General features: G+C 44.3%; 1 protein-coding gene across 7 annotated transcripts; it reads right to left on the reverse strand.

The window, feature by feature from the left end:
* On the reverse strand, positions 1-16,678 carry ZBTB24 (zinc finger and BTB domain containing 24). Of its 7 annotated transcripts, none has more exons than XM_040474353.1 (8): positions 16,497-16,677; positions 16,012-16,193; positions 14,856-15,826; positions 11,671-11,838; positions 11,107-11,190; positions 10,332-10,415; positions 6,625-6,706; positions 1-707 (listed from the first exon to the last, which is right to left on the reverse strand). In XM_040474353.1, the coding sequence occupies exons 3-8, from the start codon at positions 15,796-15,798 to the stop codon at positions 704-706; spliced, it is 1,365 nt and encodes a 454-aa protein (XP_040330287.1). In that variant the 5' UTR covers positions 15,799-15,826; positions 16,012-16,193; positions 16,497-16,677; the 3' UTR covers positions 1-703. The 7 variants fall into 7 exon arrangements, 5 of the variants coding, with proteins under 5 accessions (XP_040330287.1, XP_040330285.1, XP_040330284.1 ...); XM_040474351.1 differs by lacking the exon at positions 1-707 and adding an exon at positions 3,881-5,518 and having other exon boundaries at positions 16,012-16,065; positions 16,497-16,676; XM_040474350.1 differs by lacking the exon at positions 1-707 and adding an exon at positions 3,881-5,518 and having other exon boundaries at positions 16,497-16,676.
* Positions 16,679-18,523: the final 1,845 nt, after the last annotated feature.

An 18,523-nucleotide genomic window follows, 5' to 3' on the forward strand; every position in this document is an offset into this window, starting at 1 on the left:
TTTTCTGTCCCTCCCCCACTTGTGTGCGTGTGGTCTCTCAAAATAAGTAAACATTAAAAAAAAAATTGTCTTAATTTAGTCTGAAAAGTGAGGGTGATAACTCACCTCAATACTTAACAAATAAGGGTAGCAAAAAGTCAAACAAGTCCGCCCTACACATAAACTATCCTTAGTCAGGAGTTCGAAAAAAGGGCTCACGGAGGCTCATGTTAGTTAAGACATTTTCACATCAGCAGTAACTTTCATGGACTTGGTAAATTTCTATTAAGTTTTTAAACCAATAGTGGTAAAATACTAATATAAGTATTAATGTGGTAGTCGTTTCTATAGGAGAAAGACTATACACCTTTTACAATTATTGTTTTATGTAAAACGTCTGATCGTGCTAAAATGTCAGACACAGATCAATTTTTAAGTAAGTTCTACAGCCATCCTGGGGCTTGACCTCATAGACCCCAAGATCGGGAGTCGTATGCTCTATCGACTGAGCCTGCCAGGGGCCCCAGATCCTCAATTTTAGCCAAAAACCTTCCATTACATCAAGCAGATCGTACGTGAAGAGAAATTGAGCTTCAATTTCAAAAGACTGGTGATAGTTAAGCCCATCTGGCGGAAGCAGCGTAGTGCTGTGCAGCAGTTCTGGCTTTGCCAATTACTGTGTGACCATGGGCAATGGACTTCATCTATTAGGGCCTCTATGTTCTCATCTGTAAAATAGGCATAGTAATATTACTTAGCTCATACAAATGTCACGAAGATTAAGTAAAATAGGAATGTTGCTTCAGATAGGCTCTAGGTGCATCCCAGACACTGCTCATTCCAGGTGCCAATTATTTTGGGCTGAATTGTGTCCCCCCCACCAAATTCACGTGGATGGCCTAACCCCCAGTACCTCAGAATGTCACTGTGTGGGAATAGGGCCTTTAATGAGGTAACTAAGTGAAAATGTGGTCATTAGGATTAGGGTGGGCTCTAATCCAACACTGACTGGTGTCCTTGTAAGATTAGGACAAAACAGAGGGAAGACCATGCAAAGACAGGGAGGAAAAGATAGTCAGGAGGCCTCAGAAGAAACCAACCCTGCCCACACCTTGATCTTGGACTTTTAGCCTCCAGAACTGAGAAAATAGATCTCTGTTGCTTTAAGCACCCAGTCCGTAGTATTTGTTATGGCAGCCCCAGCAAGCAAATATGCCAGTCCTGGCCCGAGGGCACTGGAGTCCCCGAATTGCAGGGTGCTGCATAAATCCTACTTTGTGAGCCACGACACAAAAGAACGTTGAGGAGCACCAAGGTACAGACCTAAGACACTTGGCTTCAGTCCTGGCCTATAGTATAAAGACTCAATATGTGGCAGATATTATTATCCAATTCATGAAAACCTAGATGTAAGCATCTATAACGGGAATATCACTATATTCTTCAGCATTACGTGACTGGTTGCTCACAGTTCCTAAACACAGGGAACTGACTGCAGAAAACAGTAGAGGTAGAAAAATGTTCAAGAAGCAGACGCAAGCACATGTGTAAATAACTGATTTTGATGGCAGGAGCTCGAGTCTTCCCAAAGCTAGCCCTCTAACTCAGAGAAAACCAGAGACTCACTTTTGAAAGCGATAAGGTGCATCTCAGTAACCCAAAGCATAATGTTCTACTTCCTAAGAAGTACACTTTGTATTTCCGCACTTATTAAAACAATTTTAAAAACTGTACAGGTTTAATACAAAATAAGTTGTGAAACACTGAGCCCAAAATTTCTCAAACACGTAAGAGACATTTTTACGTGCATGACATTTCCTTTGGATACAGAGTCACTGAACTTTAGAATTTGGGATTTCAGAGGGCAGAAGGTGTTTTTGGGACACAAAAGAGAAGCTAGATTTATAAAGCTATCATTTTCTCCTTTCCCTTTGACAGACAGGCAAATAAACCAGAACTCTTCCGGAAGATATTTTTATGGCTGAAACTGGCTCTCAAGGTAGAAGCAGGTAGGCCTGTGCCATGCAGAACAGGAGCCACCAGCCACACGTGGCTGTCAAGAACTTGTATTATGGCGGGGCGCCTGGGTGGCTCAGTTGGTTAAGCGTCTGACTTGGTTCAGGTCATGATCTTACAGTTTGGGAGTTTGGGCCCCACGTCGGGCTCTGTGCTGACAGCTCAGAGCCCGGAGCCTGCTTCAGATTCTGTGTCCCCCTCTCTCTCTCTCTGCCCCTTACCTGCTCACACTGTCTCTGTCTCTCAAAAATAAAGATTAAAAAAAAAAAAACTTGTAATATGGCTAGTGTGACTAAGGAACTGGTGGTGGGATTTTTGTTCTTTTTTTAGTAATCTCTAATTCCTAGTGTGGGGCCTGAATTCATGACCCCTGAGATCAAGAGTCGTATGCTCTTCTGACTGAGCCAGCCAGGCACCCCAGATTTTAATATAAATTTAACTGATAATCATTTCAGTTATTGAAAAAAAATTCAGTGTGCAACTACTTGTATGTCAATCTAGGTTTTCAACTGTAAACTGCATGAATTCTAAATACAGGTCAAGTATGTCCAAAGAATATTAGCATTCAAATTGAGTGTATACTAGATTTTGAAGACTTAGTATGCAAAAAAGAATAAAAAAATATTAATACGTTTTTATACTGATTACAGGTTGAAATATTTGGAAAATGTGGTATTAAATAATTTTACTCAAATAAATTTTCACCTTTTTGTTTTTAACGTGGCTACTAGAAAATTTTAAATTACATGAGGCCCACACTGTATTTCTCCTAGTGCAGAGGTAGACTGTCGTAAAGCTAGTTAAACTTGACTTATGTGACCGTATTTCCTGAATAAATTCTCTAGCTCTCCAGAGTGAGTAGCTAAAAATTCATTTATATTAATACTCTGTATCTCAAGAAACTGTGGGCCAGTAAGCTTTGAAAAACTGGCAAAAACTTTGCATTTTAAGAGTAAGATTGAAGTAGTTTAAATGACTTAAGAATTTGAAATAATATTTAGGTCATAACTGTATTTGTAAAAATTACTATCTTGGCTCTAGTCAGGCCTGACTTGAACATTACTCGATTGATATACATAAGATATATATCATTTTTGAAATTTTGTGAATTATATATACTAAAATATAGTTTGGCAGATATGTTTAAAAAAAAAAAAAGCTGGGGCGCCTGGGTGGCGCAGTCGGTTAAGCGTCCGACTTCAGCCAGGTCACGATCTCGCGGTCCGTGAGTTCGAGCCCCGCGTCAGGCTCTGGGCTGATGGCTCGGAGCCTGGAGCCTGTTTCCGATTCTGTGTCTCCCTCTCTCTCTGCCCCTCCCCCGTTCATGCTCTGTCTCTCTCTGTCCCAAAAATAAATAAAAACGTTGAAAAAAATAAATAAATAAATTAAAAAAAAAGCTTTTATCTTCTCTCAAACCTGAAAAATTCCATTATTTTAACCTCCAAAAAAAACGTTCTTGACTCAGGTGGAAATCAAACAAAGATGTCTACAGAGAGAAAATAAGTAAATGATGTAATGATGCTGTTCATTTTAACGTAGATTACCCCTACGCTCCACCAGCATTATGTTAACTTAGACTTGTACCCATTTTCTTCTCTCCAAAATCTGCTATCAGTTTACTTAAGAGAAAGCAATCAAAGTCTCCAATAAAGTACACTGGGCTTGAAAACCTAACCCAAACATAACTTCAACTTTTGACAATTATTTAAAAGTGTGCAATTACAGACTGGCTACTATGGTTTGGAGGCTCAAGTTATTTTTAAAAGTAGAAGATATTTACTTTTTAAAATGATGTGTCCATTTTATGAGATTTAACCTACTTTGCAATAAAAATAGATTATAAGGTCCCATCTTCAGAAAGTTATCAGACATAATACACAGATCATTTTCAGGATCAGTTAGAATTCAGGAGAGTATATTTGATACTTAAAATACACTGAATAAAATTTTATATTCCAGGATAACTGACAGCTTTAAATTCATCAGAAAGAACAATTATCACTGCTGACAAAAATTTGTAATTTATGGGTTGAATGTCTTGATCCGTTTCACTCTTTAATTAGACTTTTAAATTAAATTTTTCAATAACCTTCTTTTAAAAAAATATGTAAATCCCCTCAAAAATATGTAAGTCCATGTTTCTCAGAAAAATTGAGTTCACAATTTTTAAAATAATCCTGTACTTTTTGGTTTTCTTGTTATATTCATTTTGATTTAAAATAGACTTTTAGTTTATATGTCTCTGAATCTACCTCAAACCTGACACGAAGAGCCCACCGTACCACAGAGATTAAATGTTGAGTTACTCTGTTTTAGGGGATTAGAAAGTATTAAAAGGACAGATTCTCCAAAGTTGTTATCTGTATTCAGCCCTGACTTGTCTTACAGAAGCAACCGGTTGCCTAAGAGAAATAAAGAAGAAACCACTCTACCCAATTCAACCAACATATGACTTCCTTTTTTCTAAAAAATATAAATGGAAAGGTCACAAGGCCATAAGCTGTGGCCATGGACATTCAAGACTTAGAGAAGCCTAAATCAATGCCCCCAAATAAAAATCATCCAAGACCTTAAGAGATTTGGATGAAAATGAAAACCATTCATCAATAATGAATGCTAAATCCAAATCTGGACTACATACAAGATACGATACACACGTCTTGTTGCCTGGATGGAAAGCATCAGAACTAGCAGCTAGCCATCACACCTCTGGAAAGACTTGTGTGTGTTTCAGAAAGCCTGCCTTCCGGCACAGTTACAGCTGGCTCACCGGGAGGAGACCAATCGATCACACGCGTTTACAGGTCAGCTCTGCTCCTGGCTAAGTGGTGGGGGTGGGGGCACATGGTGGGTGGGTGTCGGGGGAGCAGGCTCCGTCAGCTGCAGGTGTTGAGCCGGATCCGAAGCACTTGCTAAATGGAGCTCCCCTGTTTGCTCTTGATGGGCGTGAAGATGTTCCAGGGTTTCCTTGGAGAGTGTGATTACATGCACTGGCTCGGTCTGTGCGGGTTCCATCTGGCTTTCAATCATATTGAGGCTCTGAATGTGTTCTGTTTGCTCCTGTTGGGCTGAAAGAATTAAATTCTGCAGTTGTTCTGGCTGCTGCGTGAGCAGGGTGAGATTAGCGGCCTGGTCCGAGGTCATGTTCTGAGAGCTCTCTGCTGTGACAATGCTGATTCCTTGGCTAGGACCAGGCATGAAATTGATGTTATGTACAGAATTGGTTACAAGAAGCTGAATTTCTTGCTCTCCAGATGCAGACAGTTGATAGGGCTGCAGCTGAAGAATATTCCTGACCTCTTCAGTGTTATTATTGCCAGAAACGCTGCTGGCATCTGATGCAGGTTTCTCTTTGCTATGGATTTTCAAGTGAGCCTTCAAGTTGTCTAAGCGAGCAAACTGTAAGTTACACTCGGGGCAGGAGAAGGGCTTTTTGCCTGTGTGCAGAATGCAGTGTCTCCTCTTGGCACTGGAGTCAGAGAAGGATTTGCCACATATGCCACAGGAGTATGGCTTTTCTCCTCTATAAGAAAATACACGTTTTATCTTAAAAACAGATTTGCTACTTCCTGATTATTTAGGGAGAAGAAGTCAAGAATAGAGGAAAAATTAACTTGACTGGGAGTCATAAGTCATGGGTTCTTCTACTAACTTAAGGAGTCACAGCAAGTCCCAACTTTCATGGGTTTTAGTTTCTAATCCTAAAAGAAAAAGAAAAGGCGGGGATGGTATCTGAGTAAGGGTGGTGGATGGGGCTGGGCTAGATGTGATAAAATTTTATGATTCCATAGTCTATATTTCAGATAAGAAAGCAAATATTTATATATCACACAGAAAGTTCCTTTTTGGTTTTAGTTCTCATTGCAAACTTTATTTCTTTTTTAAAGATTTTAATTTTAAGTAATTTTCACACCCTATGTGGGGCTTGAACTCACGACCCCAAGATCAAGAGTCGCGTGCTACACCGACTGAGCAAACCAGGCACCCCCTCATTGCCAACTTTCGGACTCTTGTAGCCAATTAAGTATATATGATGGACTTCAATACTAAAAACTTGAGTAACCCTTAATTATTTGCCTTAGAAGGATTATTAAATTGGGGCGCCTGGGTGGCTCAGTCGGTTAAGCGTCCTACTTCGGCTCAGGTCATGATCTCGAGGTTCCCAGGCTCTGTGATGACAGCTGAGAGCCTGGTGCCCACTTCGGATCCTGTGTCTCCTTCTCCCTGTGCCCCTCACCCACTCGTGCTCTCTCTCTCTCGAAAATAAACATATTTAAAAAAAAGTATTAAATCAAATCTAGAAGCTATGTGAACAAAAACATTTATTCGGAAACATTAAATTTAATATTTATTTTTGACTGAAGAACTTAAACTTTGGATCAGTCCCCAGCCCAAAAATAAAAATTCAAGAAATGAAATCAATCATGTAAACTTTTGCTGGCCAGAGCCAGTTTTCCAGATTTTGCTTAAGTGGGGAACTGTTTTATTGAAAAGATAACTGTAAACTACACAAAAACTTCTACCCGTGTAATAATTAGGGAAAAGGACTGTATAGGTAACATGTCACCCAACTGAATGCCAGGGTCGAATGAGGACTCCCATATGAGAAAAATACCTGCAAATCTTTACCTGTGGATTCTGATATGGGTCTGAAGAGAACTCTTTGCTGTGAAAGATTTGCCACAGATTTCACAAGTAAATGGCTTCTCACCTAAGAAAGGGAAAACATTTAGAAATACACATCCAACATAAAGGAAAAAGGAATAATCACCCCACAGTTCACAGTATAAAAAACAAAAGGGGACAGCACTTGACTCCTCAGTGAGTACAAATGAATTAAGCCCTTTCCAAGCACCTGCTGTGTACCCAAGCACTGAGTGCTAAGTACCAAGAGGCTGCAGAGAAAGTGTAAGATACGGTTCCTTCCCTTACAAAGGGAAACAAGGAGATACGTGATTATATGCAGGAAACAAAAGGACACACACCATTTACTCCTGTAGGTCCACCCTGAGATAACGCACAACTGTCACACTTTCCTGCTCGGTGAGGGAGCCCTCCTGACACCTCCCCAAGGAGGAGTCACTAGGGTGACTCATGTATTATTGACATTTCTATCTACCTTCCAGTGTATTCAGAATCTGACCACCTGTAACACCTCCACTGCCACCCCTGGTCCAGGCCCACCACTGTCTCTGCGGCAGCCTCACAGGTCTCCCCACTTCTGCTCTAGCTTCCCTGCTGCCCACAGTAAGTGCTGCAACCACGGTGACCTTGCAGGCAGTCAGATCATTTCACACTTCTGCTGCAAACACTCCAAAGGCTCCCTGCTCCCATCCAGAGATAAAAGCCAAAGACCCAAGCCCACGAGGCATCGGCATCACAGATCTGTCCGCCCATACCAGTCCTCGCTCTAAACTTTTCTGACCTCACCGGGCACTCCCCCTTTGCTCGCTGCTCAGCATCCCGGACACGCTGGAGAGTCACTGGACACCACACCCTGAGTGAGTGGGCTCCATAGGGGACTCCTGCTCCCACCAGTCTCCCCCAGCACAGCTCCCCTCGGGGACTCCCTCGCCCTCTGCACTGCCTTCCAGTCCCTGCTCAAATGTCACTTTACCAGCGAGGAGGCCTCCTCACCACTGAAAGCCCTGTCCCCCACCCCTAATACTCCTTAGTCCCCTTCTCCGAATCCATTTTCTCATGATGCCATCCCCACCTCACACACTGTACGTGTTATTTATCACCTGTCTCCCCCGTTCTTAGGAGAAGAATTTGTGGGCTTGTCTACTCCTAGTACCCCAATGCCTAGAATTGGGCCTGGCACGCTGTTCCAGAAATCCCTGATGGATGAATGAATGAATTTCACAGGATGCAAACGAAGGCCCACACATGACTGCGGCAGACTCCAAGAGGAATTCACAACGCTTCAGAAGCATTCATGCAGTGTTAGCCTGTGTGCTGCACATACTACCGACGGACTGTCCCATCCTCCAGAAACAAAATTAAGTGATCCTCACGCAGGCAAGGGAACTGAGCTTAAAGAAAAGAAAGAACAAAATCCCACTGAAGTAGGTAGCAGCAAGGGAGGGGGGCAACCTGGAGTGCAGCCAGGCAGCTTCCCGTCTACAGCATTTACTGGAAGACGCATGCTACACATCTCTTCGAGCTCCATCTGGGCAGAGGACACGGGTGCCAGCTTGGGTGAATCTGCATCTTTGCATGATCCACTCCCACCACTCCAAAGGTGAAAGCCAGGCCACTGCCATTATCTTTCCATAGCTTCTCAAATGAGAGCCAGGGCCCACCCTGGTCCCAGTTTGTTTTCAGATTCCAAGACTGACTACCTGCTTGTCAAGTTCTGTGTGGGAAACGTTAACAATGTTCACATTACCATTTGATGCTATCTGGGTTTATGACATCTCAGAAAGTCTTTCTGTTGACATGTGTTTTAAACAATGGAAATTCTTTCCAGGAACATAGTCCTTCAGAATATATCCGGACTGGACCACCTGGACCACATCCACTGCTACCACACGTTGCAAGCCCCTGATTAGTACAACAGCCTCCTAATAGGTCTCTCCACCCTTGTCTCACCTCACCTCACAGAGAAGCCAGAATGATCCTATTAAAATTCTAAGGCACCTCCTGTCACTGCTCTTGTTAGTCCTCTGGCTCAGAATAAAACCCAGTCTTCACCGTGGCGTCCAACATTCTGAAGCCTGAGTGCACACACCAGAATCACCAAGGAAACTTTCACAAATACTTTCAAGGCTCTACCCCAGGTCAGTTCAGTCAGAATCTCCGGGGTTGGGACCAGGCTTTTTCTCTTTTAAAGCTTCTCAGGTGACTGAAGTATGCAGCTATGCCGAGGAACCCTGTGTTATACAAACTCCAGTCACCTCTGCTTTCCACCTACCCGAGCCCTCCTACCTCTACTGCCCTGGCTTAGCCTCAGTCACAACGGCCTCCCGGCATTTCTCTGGCAAGTCGGAAACTCTTGTGTTTCAGGGCTTTGCACCTGCTGTTCCCCCTGCCTGGGATGCTCTTCTCCTGGACAGCGACAATGACTGGCTCACTCCCCATAGCATTCAAAACAAATTTTTTTTTTTTCTTTTAAGCTTATTTATTTAAACAGTCTCTACACCTAACGGGGGTCTTGAACTCATGACCCCGAGATCAAGAGCCGCATGCTCTACTGACTGAGCTGGCCAGGTGGCCCTGCTCCCCAGAGCATTCAGGTATCTATCCAAGGTGTCCCCTCATCAGTGAGGCCTTCCCACACAAGTCCCCATGTAAAAGGGCAGCTCACCTTCCCACGTCCTGCCCCCTTACCCAGTATTTAGTTCTTCACAGCACTGACCCCCACCTAACATGTTATATAGTCATTTGTTCTTTGTCTTCCTTGGTCAAATGGTAGCCCCTCAACAGCAGGGGCTCTGGCCACCTCATTCACTGTTGTATCTTCACGACCTAGGTAGAGCGGTGCCTGGTACCCAGTAATTGTTCTGTAAATATGTGTTAAACGAGCGAATTAAACTTCACAGAACCTGTTCACGATAATATCTATTGAAAGAATGTATAGAGGGATGCCTGGGTGGCTCAGTTGGTTAAGTGTCCAACTTCAGCTCAGGTCATGATCTCGCAGCTTGTGAGTTTAATCCCCGAATCAGGCTCTGTGCTGAGAGCTCAGAGCCTGGAGCCTGCTTCAGAATCTGTGCCTCCCTATCGCTCTGCCCCTCTCCCACTCACGTTTTGTCTCTCTCTCCTTCAAAAATAAATGAACGTTAAAAAAAAAAAAATGTATAGAGCTCCATTTTCACAGAATGCCTACCCTATGAGACATTTATTTTAAGAAAACAAGTTAAGGAGAAAAACTTTGTGTTTGAAGAAGAAAATGTCCAAAGCAGCATAAACCAATCTGATATACCTGCCCTGATCAATCCTGCCTCCTCTTTATCCCTGGAACAGATTTTCCTGGAGGTGGTGATGCTTGTGTTATAACCACTGGTACTGGGGCAGGAAATGGGAGACCCCCATGCCTATGCTACCTTTGTGTTTGTTTCATTTTGTTTCCTTTTCTAAAAACAACGATCGCCATCTCCCATGATGAACTACACTAAGACTGAAACACAACCAAACTCAGACTTGTAAGCCATCTCTAAGTTGCTGAGCTATTAGAGAAGGGATCTCCCCACAGAATGGTGTGGACAGCCTTCCACCTTGATCTCGTAAAATCACCATCCAATTTATAATAAATGGAGCCTGAGGAGGACTCGACCTCACTCTTCTAAAACCATGAAGTGTACCAGAAAGGAGGGACGAGATGGTAGTTTTACCTGTGTGTGTCCGTAGATGTTTCTTTAGCTGAGACACATCCATGAATTTGCGATGGCAGTGGTTGCATTCCGGTAATGAGTGGCCTTGTCGCAACAATAAAAAAAGTGTCAGTGCATGTATGCGCTCTCTCCCTGCATTTCTTCAGTGATTTGTGTTAAAGCACTTCCCTGAAAAATAATCACTTTAAATATGGTACTTTAATAACACAACAGTAATTTTATTAATTTGGTAACAGTTAATATTTTCCTATGCACCTCAACACACTACTTGGGAGAGCTGCGACTCTTCCAACCTCCCTAAACATAATCTCCTTCTTCCCTTGAAGCACTGGTGTGACTGTGGCCAACTGGTCTCAAATGTCACTCCCAACCCCTCATTTATTTCTTATCACTTGGCAGGAGAGGAAAAAAGACAATGGACAGAGCTAGGTGGGAGAAGGCCTGGACGGACAGCTACGGGGTAAGGATACTTCTGTCTAGGCACCATTAAAAACAGTCAACTGGCACCCTCTTAGGCAAGTGGCACTTCTGAAAGATGCCAATTCTGCTGGGTTTCTGTGTGTGGTACCAAAAGTATAGTACAAAATTTTTAAATATAAATCCCAAGGTAGTGGAGAAGAACACAAGGAAAAGACAACTAATTTAGATCTTTTTAAGATTCTTTCCTTACATGCTAATTTATCTTCCCCAATATGACCCTAGTGTTTCAGAAGTAATTTGTATTTGCTTTTCTCCCCATCAATCCAAATCCAAATTTTCTCTCACTTTACTGTACCTGTGTGAACTCGATAATGGCTCTTTAGTTGTCTTTTCTGGCTAAAATATTTGCCACACTGATCACAGGTGAAAGACTTCTGTCCTGCCAAATAAAAAAATAAAGACACTAAAACACACAAAAACTGGAAAGAACAAGAATGTTCACTGATAAAGTAAGTAACACAGTGGGCCCAGGTCCCCATTTTCTATGAATGATTTGGGTTTGCCTACAAACCCAAATGCCTTCAGAGTCCACCAGAGTAACATAAACGTGCAAAGGTATGTAAGGCAGTAGGGAGTGGTGGAGACTGGGGTAAAGGTGGACCGCTCAAGTTTCCCCCCAAATCACCAAATTCTTAAACAAATGTCTGCACATTGAGCTCCCGAGAGCCAGTTTATAAGCCCTAGTTTTAAGACTCAATGCTGTGCAGAATTCTAACCTACAGTCTGGCAAAGGCACAATTCTGCCGTTCAATGACACCAGGTGGGAAGTGACACCAGGCTGAGAAAAGCCCCTTTTGATCGCGGGTAGCGCCCACCCCAGAACCCGGTGGCAGGTGGCCCCTGGTGCTTCCCCAGCTACCTGAATGCAGACTCATGTGCTCCAGCAGGGAGTGCTTGGTGGTGAGAGCCTTGCTGCACACCGTGCAGGTGTAGGGTCGTTCGCCAGTGTGCATCCGGGTGTGGACCTGCAGGGAGTGCTTCTGGGCAAAGCCTTTTCCACACTCATTACATTTGAAAGGCCGCTCCCCTGGAGTTAAGAGCCCCAGAAACACAGTGTAAGCAAGAATATGCACATCTTTCTGTTTCCTACTAAATTAAAATGACAATAAAGGGATTTCTCTTCATAGCATACATCCACAAGGCCCAGCACTGGAGAGAAAACAGCAGCAATAAAATCTGGCAAGCTGGAACAGATGAATCTGATGCCAGCAGTGAGAAGGGCTGAGACGGAACCTAAGACACAGCCTTCACAATGCTCAGGAATTGGCAGCCCCTGTTACCTCTGAAGACGGGGGTGGAGATCAATGACAGTCTGTTTCGAAGGTAGTTAGACCCCCCAGAAGACTGGCCAGCTCCCCAACAAGGCCAGAGACTGTTCTCTGAAGAGGGTAAAACAGTCTCTGCACTGTGGGTCTCCAGGCACAGTGGAAGGGGACTGTCCCAGGGACAGCAAGTCCAAGTTTACTTTTGAAGTGATGAGACTATAACCGGCCTTCTTGCCTGCTCCTGCTCTAGACACTGGCAGGCAGCCTGGGGAGGGTGGACTGTTTTCTTCTGGAATGTGGCAGGCCGGGGTAGGGGGGCTGCAGATGCCAGGTGTCAGTGAGGAGGTCGGGTGCAGCCACACCACCCCCAGTGAGGCCGTTGTCTACAGGCCCTCTCCATACCCATGGGAACTTTCAGTCAACCGTTCCAACGTAAGATTAAATATGATTTTTAATTAATTAATTTTATTTATTTATTTTTGAGAGAGAGAGACAGAGAGTGCCAGCAGAGGAGGGGCAGAGAGAGGGGGGCGGGGAGAGAGAGAATCCCAAGCAGGCTCCACACTGTCAGTGCAGAGCCTGACTCGGGGCCTCAAACTCATGAACTATGAGATCGCGACCTAAGCCGAAACCAAGGGTCGGATGCTTAACCGACTGAGCCACCCACGCACCCCAAATATGATTTTTAAAAAACCACCATTCAAGGAAGGCTTTTAGTAGTTGAAACAGATACCAAAACAAGTAAAAAAAAAAAGCAATTTGCAAAAAACAGAAGCTGCCCAAGGGGAAGAAAACATTAAAAACTAACAAAGAAGAGACTGCTGTTATTAACGTGCTCACCATGAACCAAAGAGAGGATTCACAATAATTTTAAAAAAAGGGGCGCCCGGGTGGCTCAGTCGGTTAAGAATCCGACCTCGGCTCAGGTCATGATCTCGCAGTTCACGGGTTCGAGCCCAGCACTGGGCTCTGTGCTGACAGCTGGGAGCCTGGAGCCTGCTTTGGATTCTGTGTCTCCCTCTCTCTCTGCCCCTCCCTCGCTAGCACTGTCTCTCTCTCAAAAATAAACAAACGTTAAAAAAAAAATTTTTTTTAAAGAATCTAGAGAATAAAAAAGGGCTTCTAGAGGTAAAACAGTGAGAGCAGAAATAAATCTTTAAGTGTTGAAAGATAAAGGGGAAAGTAGAAAGTAGAGCCAATAGTGATGGGAAATAGGAGATAAGGACATGGGAGGATGGGTCTGGAGGTTCAACATCCAGATAGCAGGGAGTTCCAGAAAAGAGAGAGCATAGAAAACCGACAGAAGAAATCATCCCTGAGATACTTTCCAAAAATTTTCTGGAACTGAGTTTCCAACCCGTGTGGATCTGCTATTAGCCACCAAAATGGATGAAAACAGACCCACACTAAAGTGATTCACTGCAAAATTTGAGAACACTGGGTGCAAGAGGGGACATACTACATGCTATTTTCCTTAACAAATCTTACAGAACTACTTAACTATTTAAACCATACTGTTACAGTTCAACAAATATTTCCCAAATGTCTACTTTGTTTAAAGAACCAGAATTCAAAGTTGTCAAACTCTCCTTCGAACCAAGGCTCCAATTAAGTCAGAAGCTCTGGGGCTGGTGCCCAGTTGCTGGTAGTTTTAGAAGCTCCCTAGGTGATTCTAATGTGTGGCCAGGGAGCACCTGGGTGCCTCAGCTGGTTAAGCGTCCAACTTTGGCCTAGGTCAGGATCTTGCCGTTCCGGAGTTCGAGCCCCGCATAGGGCTCTGTGCTGACCAACTCAGAGCCTGGAACCTGTTTCAGATTCTGTCTCCATCTCTCTCTGCCCCTCCCCCACTCACATTTTGTGTGTGTGTGTGTGTGTGTGTGTGTGTGTGTGTCTGTCTGTCTGTCTCTCTCTCTCAAAAATAAACATTAAAAAAAAAAAAGTTTAATGTGTGGCCGGGGTGAGAACCATAGGGCTAGATGCTGCTGGGTCAGATGACAGCACGCTGAGGGATGAGAGGAGACTTAACTACTAGTCCCTATACTTAAGCTTACAATTAGGTTTAGGGGTTATTTAACTGGTAACTACAGCCCGACCCAAAAGAAAGTTAAGTGTGTAAGAGAGGACTCAAAGGAGGAAGGGATTTCTGTCAGGGCTGCACTGTCCAATATGGTACCATTTAAATTAACTAAAAAATTCAGTTCCTCAGTCACACTCACTACACGTCAAAATCACATGTAGCTAGTGGCCACCATATTGGACAATGCAAATACAGAACGTTTTTTCCATCCTCACAAAAGGGTCTATTGGCCAGAGCTCGGTTAGAGGGACCAAACAGGAGAAGACATTCACAGCTAGATGGCTGAGTGAGAAAGCTGTCCAGACAGACCTGGGTAAAAGCACAGCTGTGGTCAAGATGAAAAATGTTCAAGACTCAGAAAGAAGATAAATCTGGCTAGAGTGTGATACCTGGGCATGAAAGCCTTGAACCAACAACTCTAAGTAAGAGCAGGGTTCTACAATCAGGCTACCTGGGTTCAAATCCCAGCTCTGTCTCTACATGGATGACCTGGGCCAGTTATTTCTAGGACTCGGTCTCTTCATCTGTACCACGGGGATAACATTCCCTACCTCATAGGACTGTCGTGAGAATTAAATGCAGTAACATGTATAAATGCCTTATTATAATGCCCATCACATAGAAGTTGCACAATAAATGAAAGCTGTCATTATCATCATTACTCCCAAACACATTCCAGCAAGCTGCGAAAAGTATAATTACCCGTGTGGCTCCTCTGGTGGATTGCCAAAAAGTGATTGTACTTAAACACTTTGCCACAGTCCTTACAACAGGCCTCAGGGCCACCAGGGCGCTTTCTCCTTCCACAGACCCTTCTGGCTGAACTCTGGTCATCTTCGTCCCCAACAAGTTTGTAATCTTTAAGTTTGACGGACCTCCGAATCCTCCGCTTGCTGTACCGACTCTGGCTGTCCTGCCCGTCCTGGGTCTTGGGATCACAATTCTCATCTTTTTCAGCAGGCACTTCCTCCCCTCTCCCTGGCTCACAATCTTCTGTGTCTTTTGCTGGAATCTGTTCATTCAGTATACCGCTGTCTCCCTCTTTTACCACAAAGTTATGTCTATTTTGAACCGAATTGTTTACTCTCAGCTGTATTTCTTCCTCTGCAGGCAGCTGTGATTTCCCCTCCTGCAAACTGTTGACTTTTCTTGGCCTTCCCCGTTTCCGCTTTGGAGGATCATTTTTCTTATTAGAAATAACAACCACTGGGGCACCAGCAGTGCTCAAAGTCGTTGGCTTTGGGGAGCTATGATTATTTTGGAAATCCGTGTAAGCCTTTACCAGGTCATAGACTTTTAAGAACTGAGCGGTAGCCAGGACCTGTTCCGTACTCTTCTCACTGGCCTGGAGACAACCCGTGTAGATAAATTCCAGCAGCATACCAAACGTGTCAGCAACCATGCCTTCCAGCATATAAATGGACTGACCAATCTCCCCCTCTTCAGCAAACATCATGGAGAAGTATTCACTACTGGCAGCAAGTAAGGCTTTGTGAGCCCGGAAATGCACATTCTCCACGATTAAAGTGATGTCACAGAGAAAGCCTTTCTTCCGCTGATCCTCAAAACTGGCCAGAACAGTGTCACTGTGAGTGTCTGAGTGTACAACAAGCTGCCCAGAAGGCTCTGATGATGTTTCTGCCATTTTCTTTAGAAGCCAAGAGGCATAAAGCCTGAAATAAGAAGATAATGATTAAAAACGAGGAAGCATCATCTCACAAAGTTAATCCTAGCCCAAACAAACCTAGTATTCACTTCACATGGTTATCTGAATTTTACCATTTGCCACTTGCAGAAGGTGATTTAAAAAACAAAAAACAAAAAACTTAGGTTGGGATTGTCATTCTTGTACTGTTACCTAGTTGGGTGAGTCTCCAAGATCCCTGTTGCCTCTCAGGGCCTGTTTTCTCCTCTGTAAAATGAAGGAACGGGAATCAACCATCTCTAAAGTCCTTCCCCAGCACCAACTTTCCATAGCTGCGCACACAATCAGAATGGGAACCACAGCGTCTCGATTTCACGCATTATTAAACACTTCGTCTGTGAAAACATATAAAAGGGGCCAAGAAAATGTACGAAATGAATTTGGGGGTAGCTGCAATGAAATAATAATCTAATGCACATCGGGCCTCGCTTCGGAAGCATAGCACGATCGCCCAGGCTGTCCCCAGACAGCGCACGAAGGGGCGGGCGGACGATTCCCCGGAGACCCGGGCCCGCGGAGCGCTGAGCGGGACGCGGGGGAGGCCCCCCACTCCTGGCCCGGGCCCCTCAGGCGGGGCAGGGAGCATAGGCTGGGCAGCACTCACCACGGCCCGGGACCGCGGGCTCGGGAGGACCTACCTGTCGGGGCGCCCGGCGGGGGCCGGATCGCGGCCGTCCCACCTGGCGGCCTGGATGGCGCTCCCGTGCCAAGGCCACCCAGGCCCCCTACTCCGCAGAATCCGACGCCGGGGTACCTGCGTCGTCCGGGCTTCTGTCCCTGCGCCGCCGCCGCCAACCCGGAAGCGCCGGCGCCGGGAGCCTGCGCGCGGACGCCGGACCACGTGGCCCGCGGAGGCGCCCGGGGCGGGGCTGCACCGCCCAGAGATCCCAGGCGGGTCCTGCGTTTGCGGTAAGTTGGGAGCGGAGGAAGGGGCGTGGCGTTGTCATTCGGCAATTGAGGAGGTTTTATGTCATACTAGATATATCTCACCGACAGCTTAATCAGTTTTGTTTCTTCCCAGATGCCGAAGCTTGCGTTAAGGTCTCCAATACGTGAGGAGTGGATGAAATCGCCTTTACATTCAGTACCATTACCATCATTGTCATCATGTAATGCTAGTAGAATAATCATTATTATGTGCCTCTTAATTATTTTTCACATCTGTCTTTTCCTTTTCCATCCCACTTAGAATGCCTAGTCCAAGGGAGTGAAGAGAGGCGCCCTATCTAGTCAGATCTGAATACTGAGTAATCTTGGGCAGATTGCTTATCCTCTCAATCTTGTTTACCTTACCTGTAAAATGGAGATGTTAACACTGGTGTCAGCTAGGTTGGGTAGCTGTGGGGTAAACAAGATTAGGGAGGTAATGAATTTAGTGTCTGGTTTAATTCATATCTATTATGATTAAAATGATCATTATCGCTACTCAGACTTTCATCATCTTTCTTCTATAGACTTTAAGGGCTTCTAACTAGTCTTAGTTGCTTAGGTGCTGTTCCCTCCAATACACACTGAAGTAGGGAGATCTCATCAAGTACAGATCACACCCAGAGACTGGAGGCATTCCCCTGATTAGAATCCACTGTGGCTCCCATGTACCCTCCTGATAAAGGCCAAGCTTCTTGACACCATCTACAAGCCCCAGCCAAATTCAGTCCCCTCCTACTTCTCTCTCCAACTATTTCAGCATTTTCACTCTCTCAGTCTAGGTTTCACCAATACCTAATTGCTTATACAGATCTTCCTCCACTTACAATGGGGTGTTGTCATGATAAATCCATTGTAATTTGAAAATATGATAAATTAAAAATATCATAAGTCATTTAATACACCTAATCTAATTGAACATCACAGCTTAGCCTAGCTGACCTTTTAACATGCTCACAACACATTGGCCCAGAGTTGAGCAAAATCCTCTAACACAAATCCTATTTTGTAGTAAATGTTGATTATCTCATGTAATTTATTGAGTACTGTACTGAAAGTGAAAAACAGAATGGCTGTATGGGTACAGAGTGGTTGTAAGTTATTTACCCTCACTACTGTGTGGCTGGCTGGGAGCTGCAGCTCGCTGCCGCTGACCAGCATCACAAGAAATGACCCCACTGCCTATCACTAGCCAGGCAAAAGATCAAAATTCAAAATTTGAAGTACAGTTTCTACTAAATGTGTATTGCTTTCTCATCATTGTAAAATCAAGAGATTGTAAATCAAACCGTCAGAAGTCAGGGACCATTAGCAATTTATCCCCTGCAACACCCACTTCCAGATCTCCAGCATGCCATCATATTAGCCTCCGAGAGTTTGAAACTGAAGATGTGATAACCAGCCCCTTTTAAAATTTTACCGTGAGATCATGACCTGGGCCAAAATCAAGCATCGGATGCTTAACCGACTGAGCCACGCAGGCACCCCTATCTTCTCATTATCTTGACAGGGTCTTTGCAGAGCAGAAGTTTTTCATTTTAATAAGTCCAGCTTATCAATCATTTCTTCCATGGATCATGCCATTGGTGTTGTATCTAAAAAGTCATTGCCATACTCAGGGTCATCTAGGTTTTCTCCCATGTTATCTTCTAGGGATTTTATAGTTTTGCATTTTACATTTTGATCTGTGATCCATTTTGAGGTGGTTTGGTGAAAGGTGTAAAGTCTGTGTCTGGAT

The sequence above is a fragment of the Herpailurus yagouaroundi genome, unplaced genomic scaffold (genome assembly GCF_014898765.1).
Source record: "Herpailurus yagouaroundi ecotype Mexico unplaced genomic scaffold, PumYag 139, whole genome shotgun sequence".
Classification (NCBI taxonomy): Eukaryota; Metazoa; Chordata; class Mammalia; order Carnivora; family Felidae; genus Herpailurus; species Herpailurus yagouaroundi.

What these genes read in the sequence shown, in the direction of transcription:
- ZBTB24 (XM_040474351.1), bottom strand. Translation starts at nt 15,798, where the DNA reads ATGGCAGAAACATCATCAGAGCCTTCTGGGCAGCTTGTTGTACACTCA. An exon ending in CCACCAGAGGAGCCACACGG is followed by an intron (nt 11,839 to 14,855) that starts GTAATTATACTT and finishes TCTTAACTCCAG; the next exon opens with GGGAGCGGCCTTTCAAATGT. An exon ending in CCATTATCGAGTTCACACAG is followed by an intron (nt 10,416 to 11,106) that starts GTACAGTAAAGT and finishes TGTTGCGACAAG; the next exon opens with GCCACTCATTACCGGAATGC.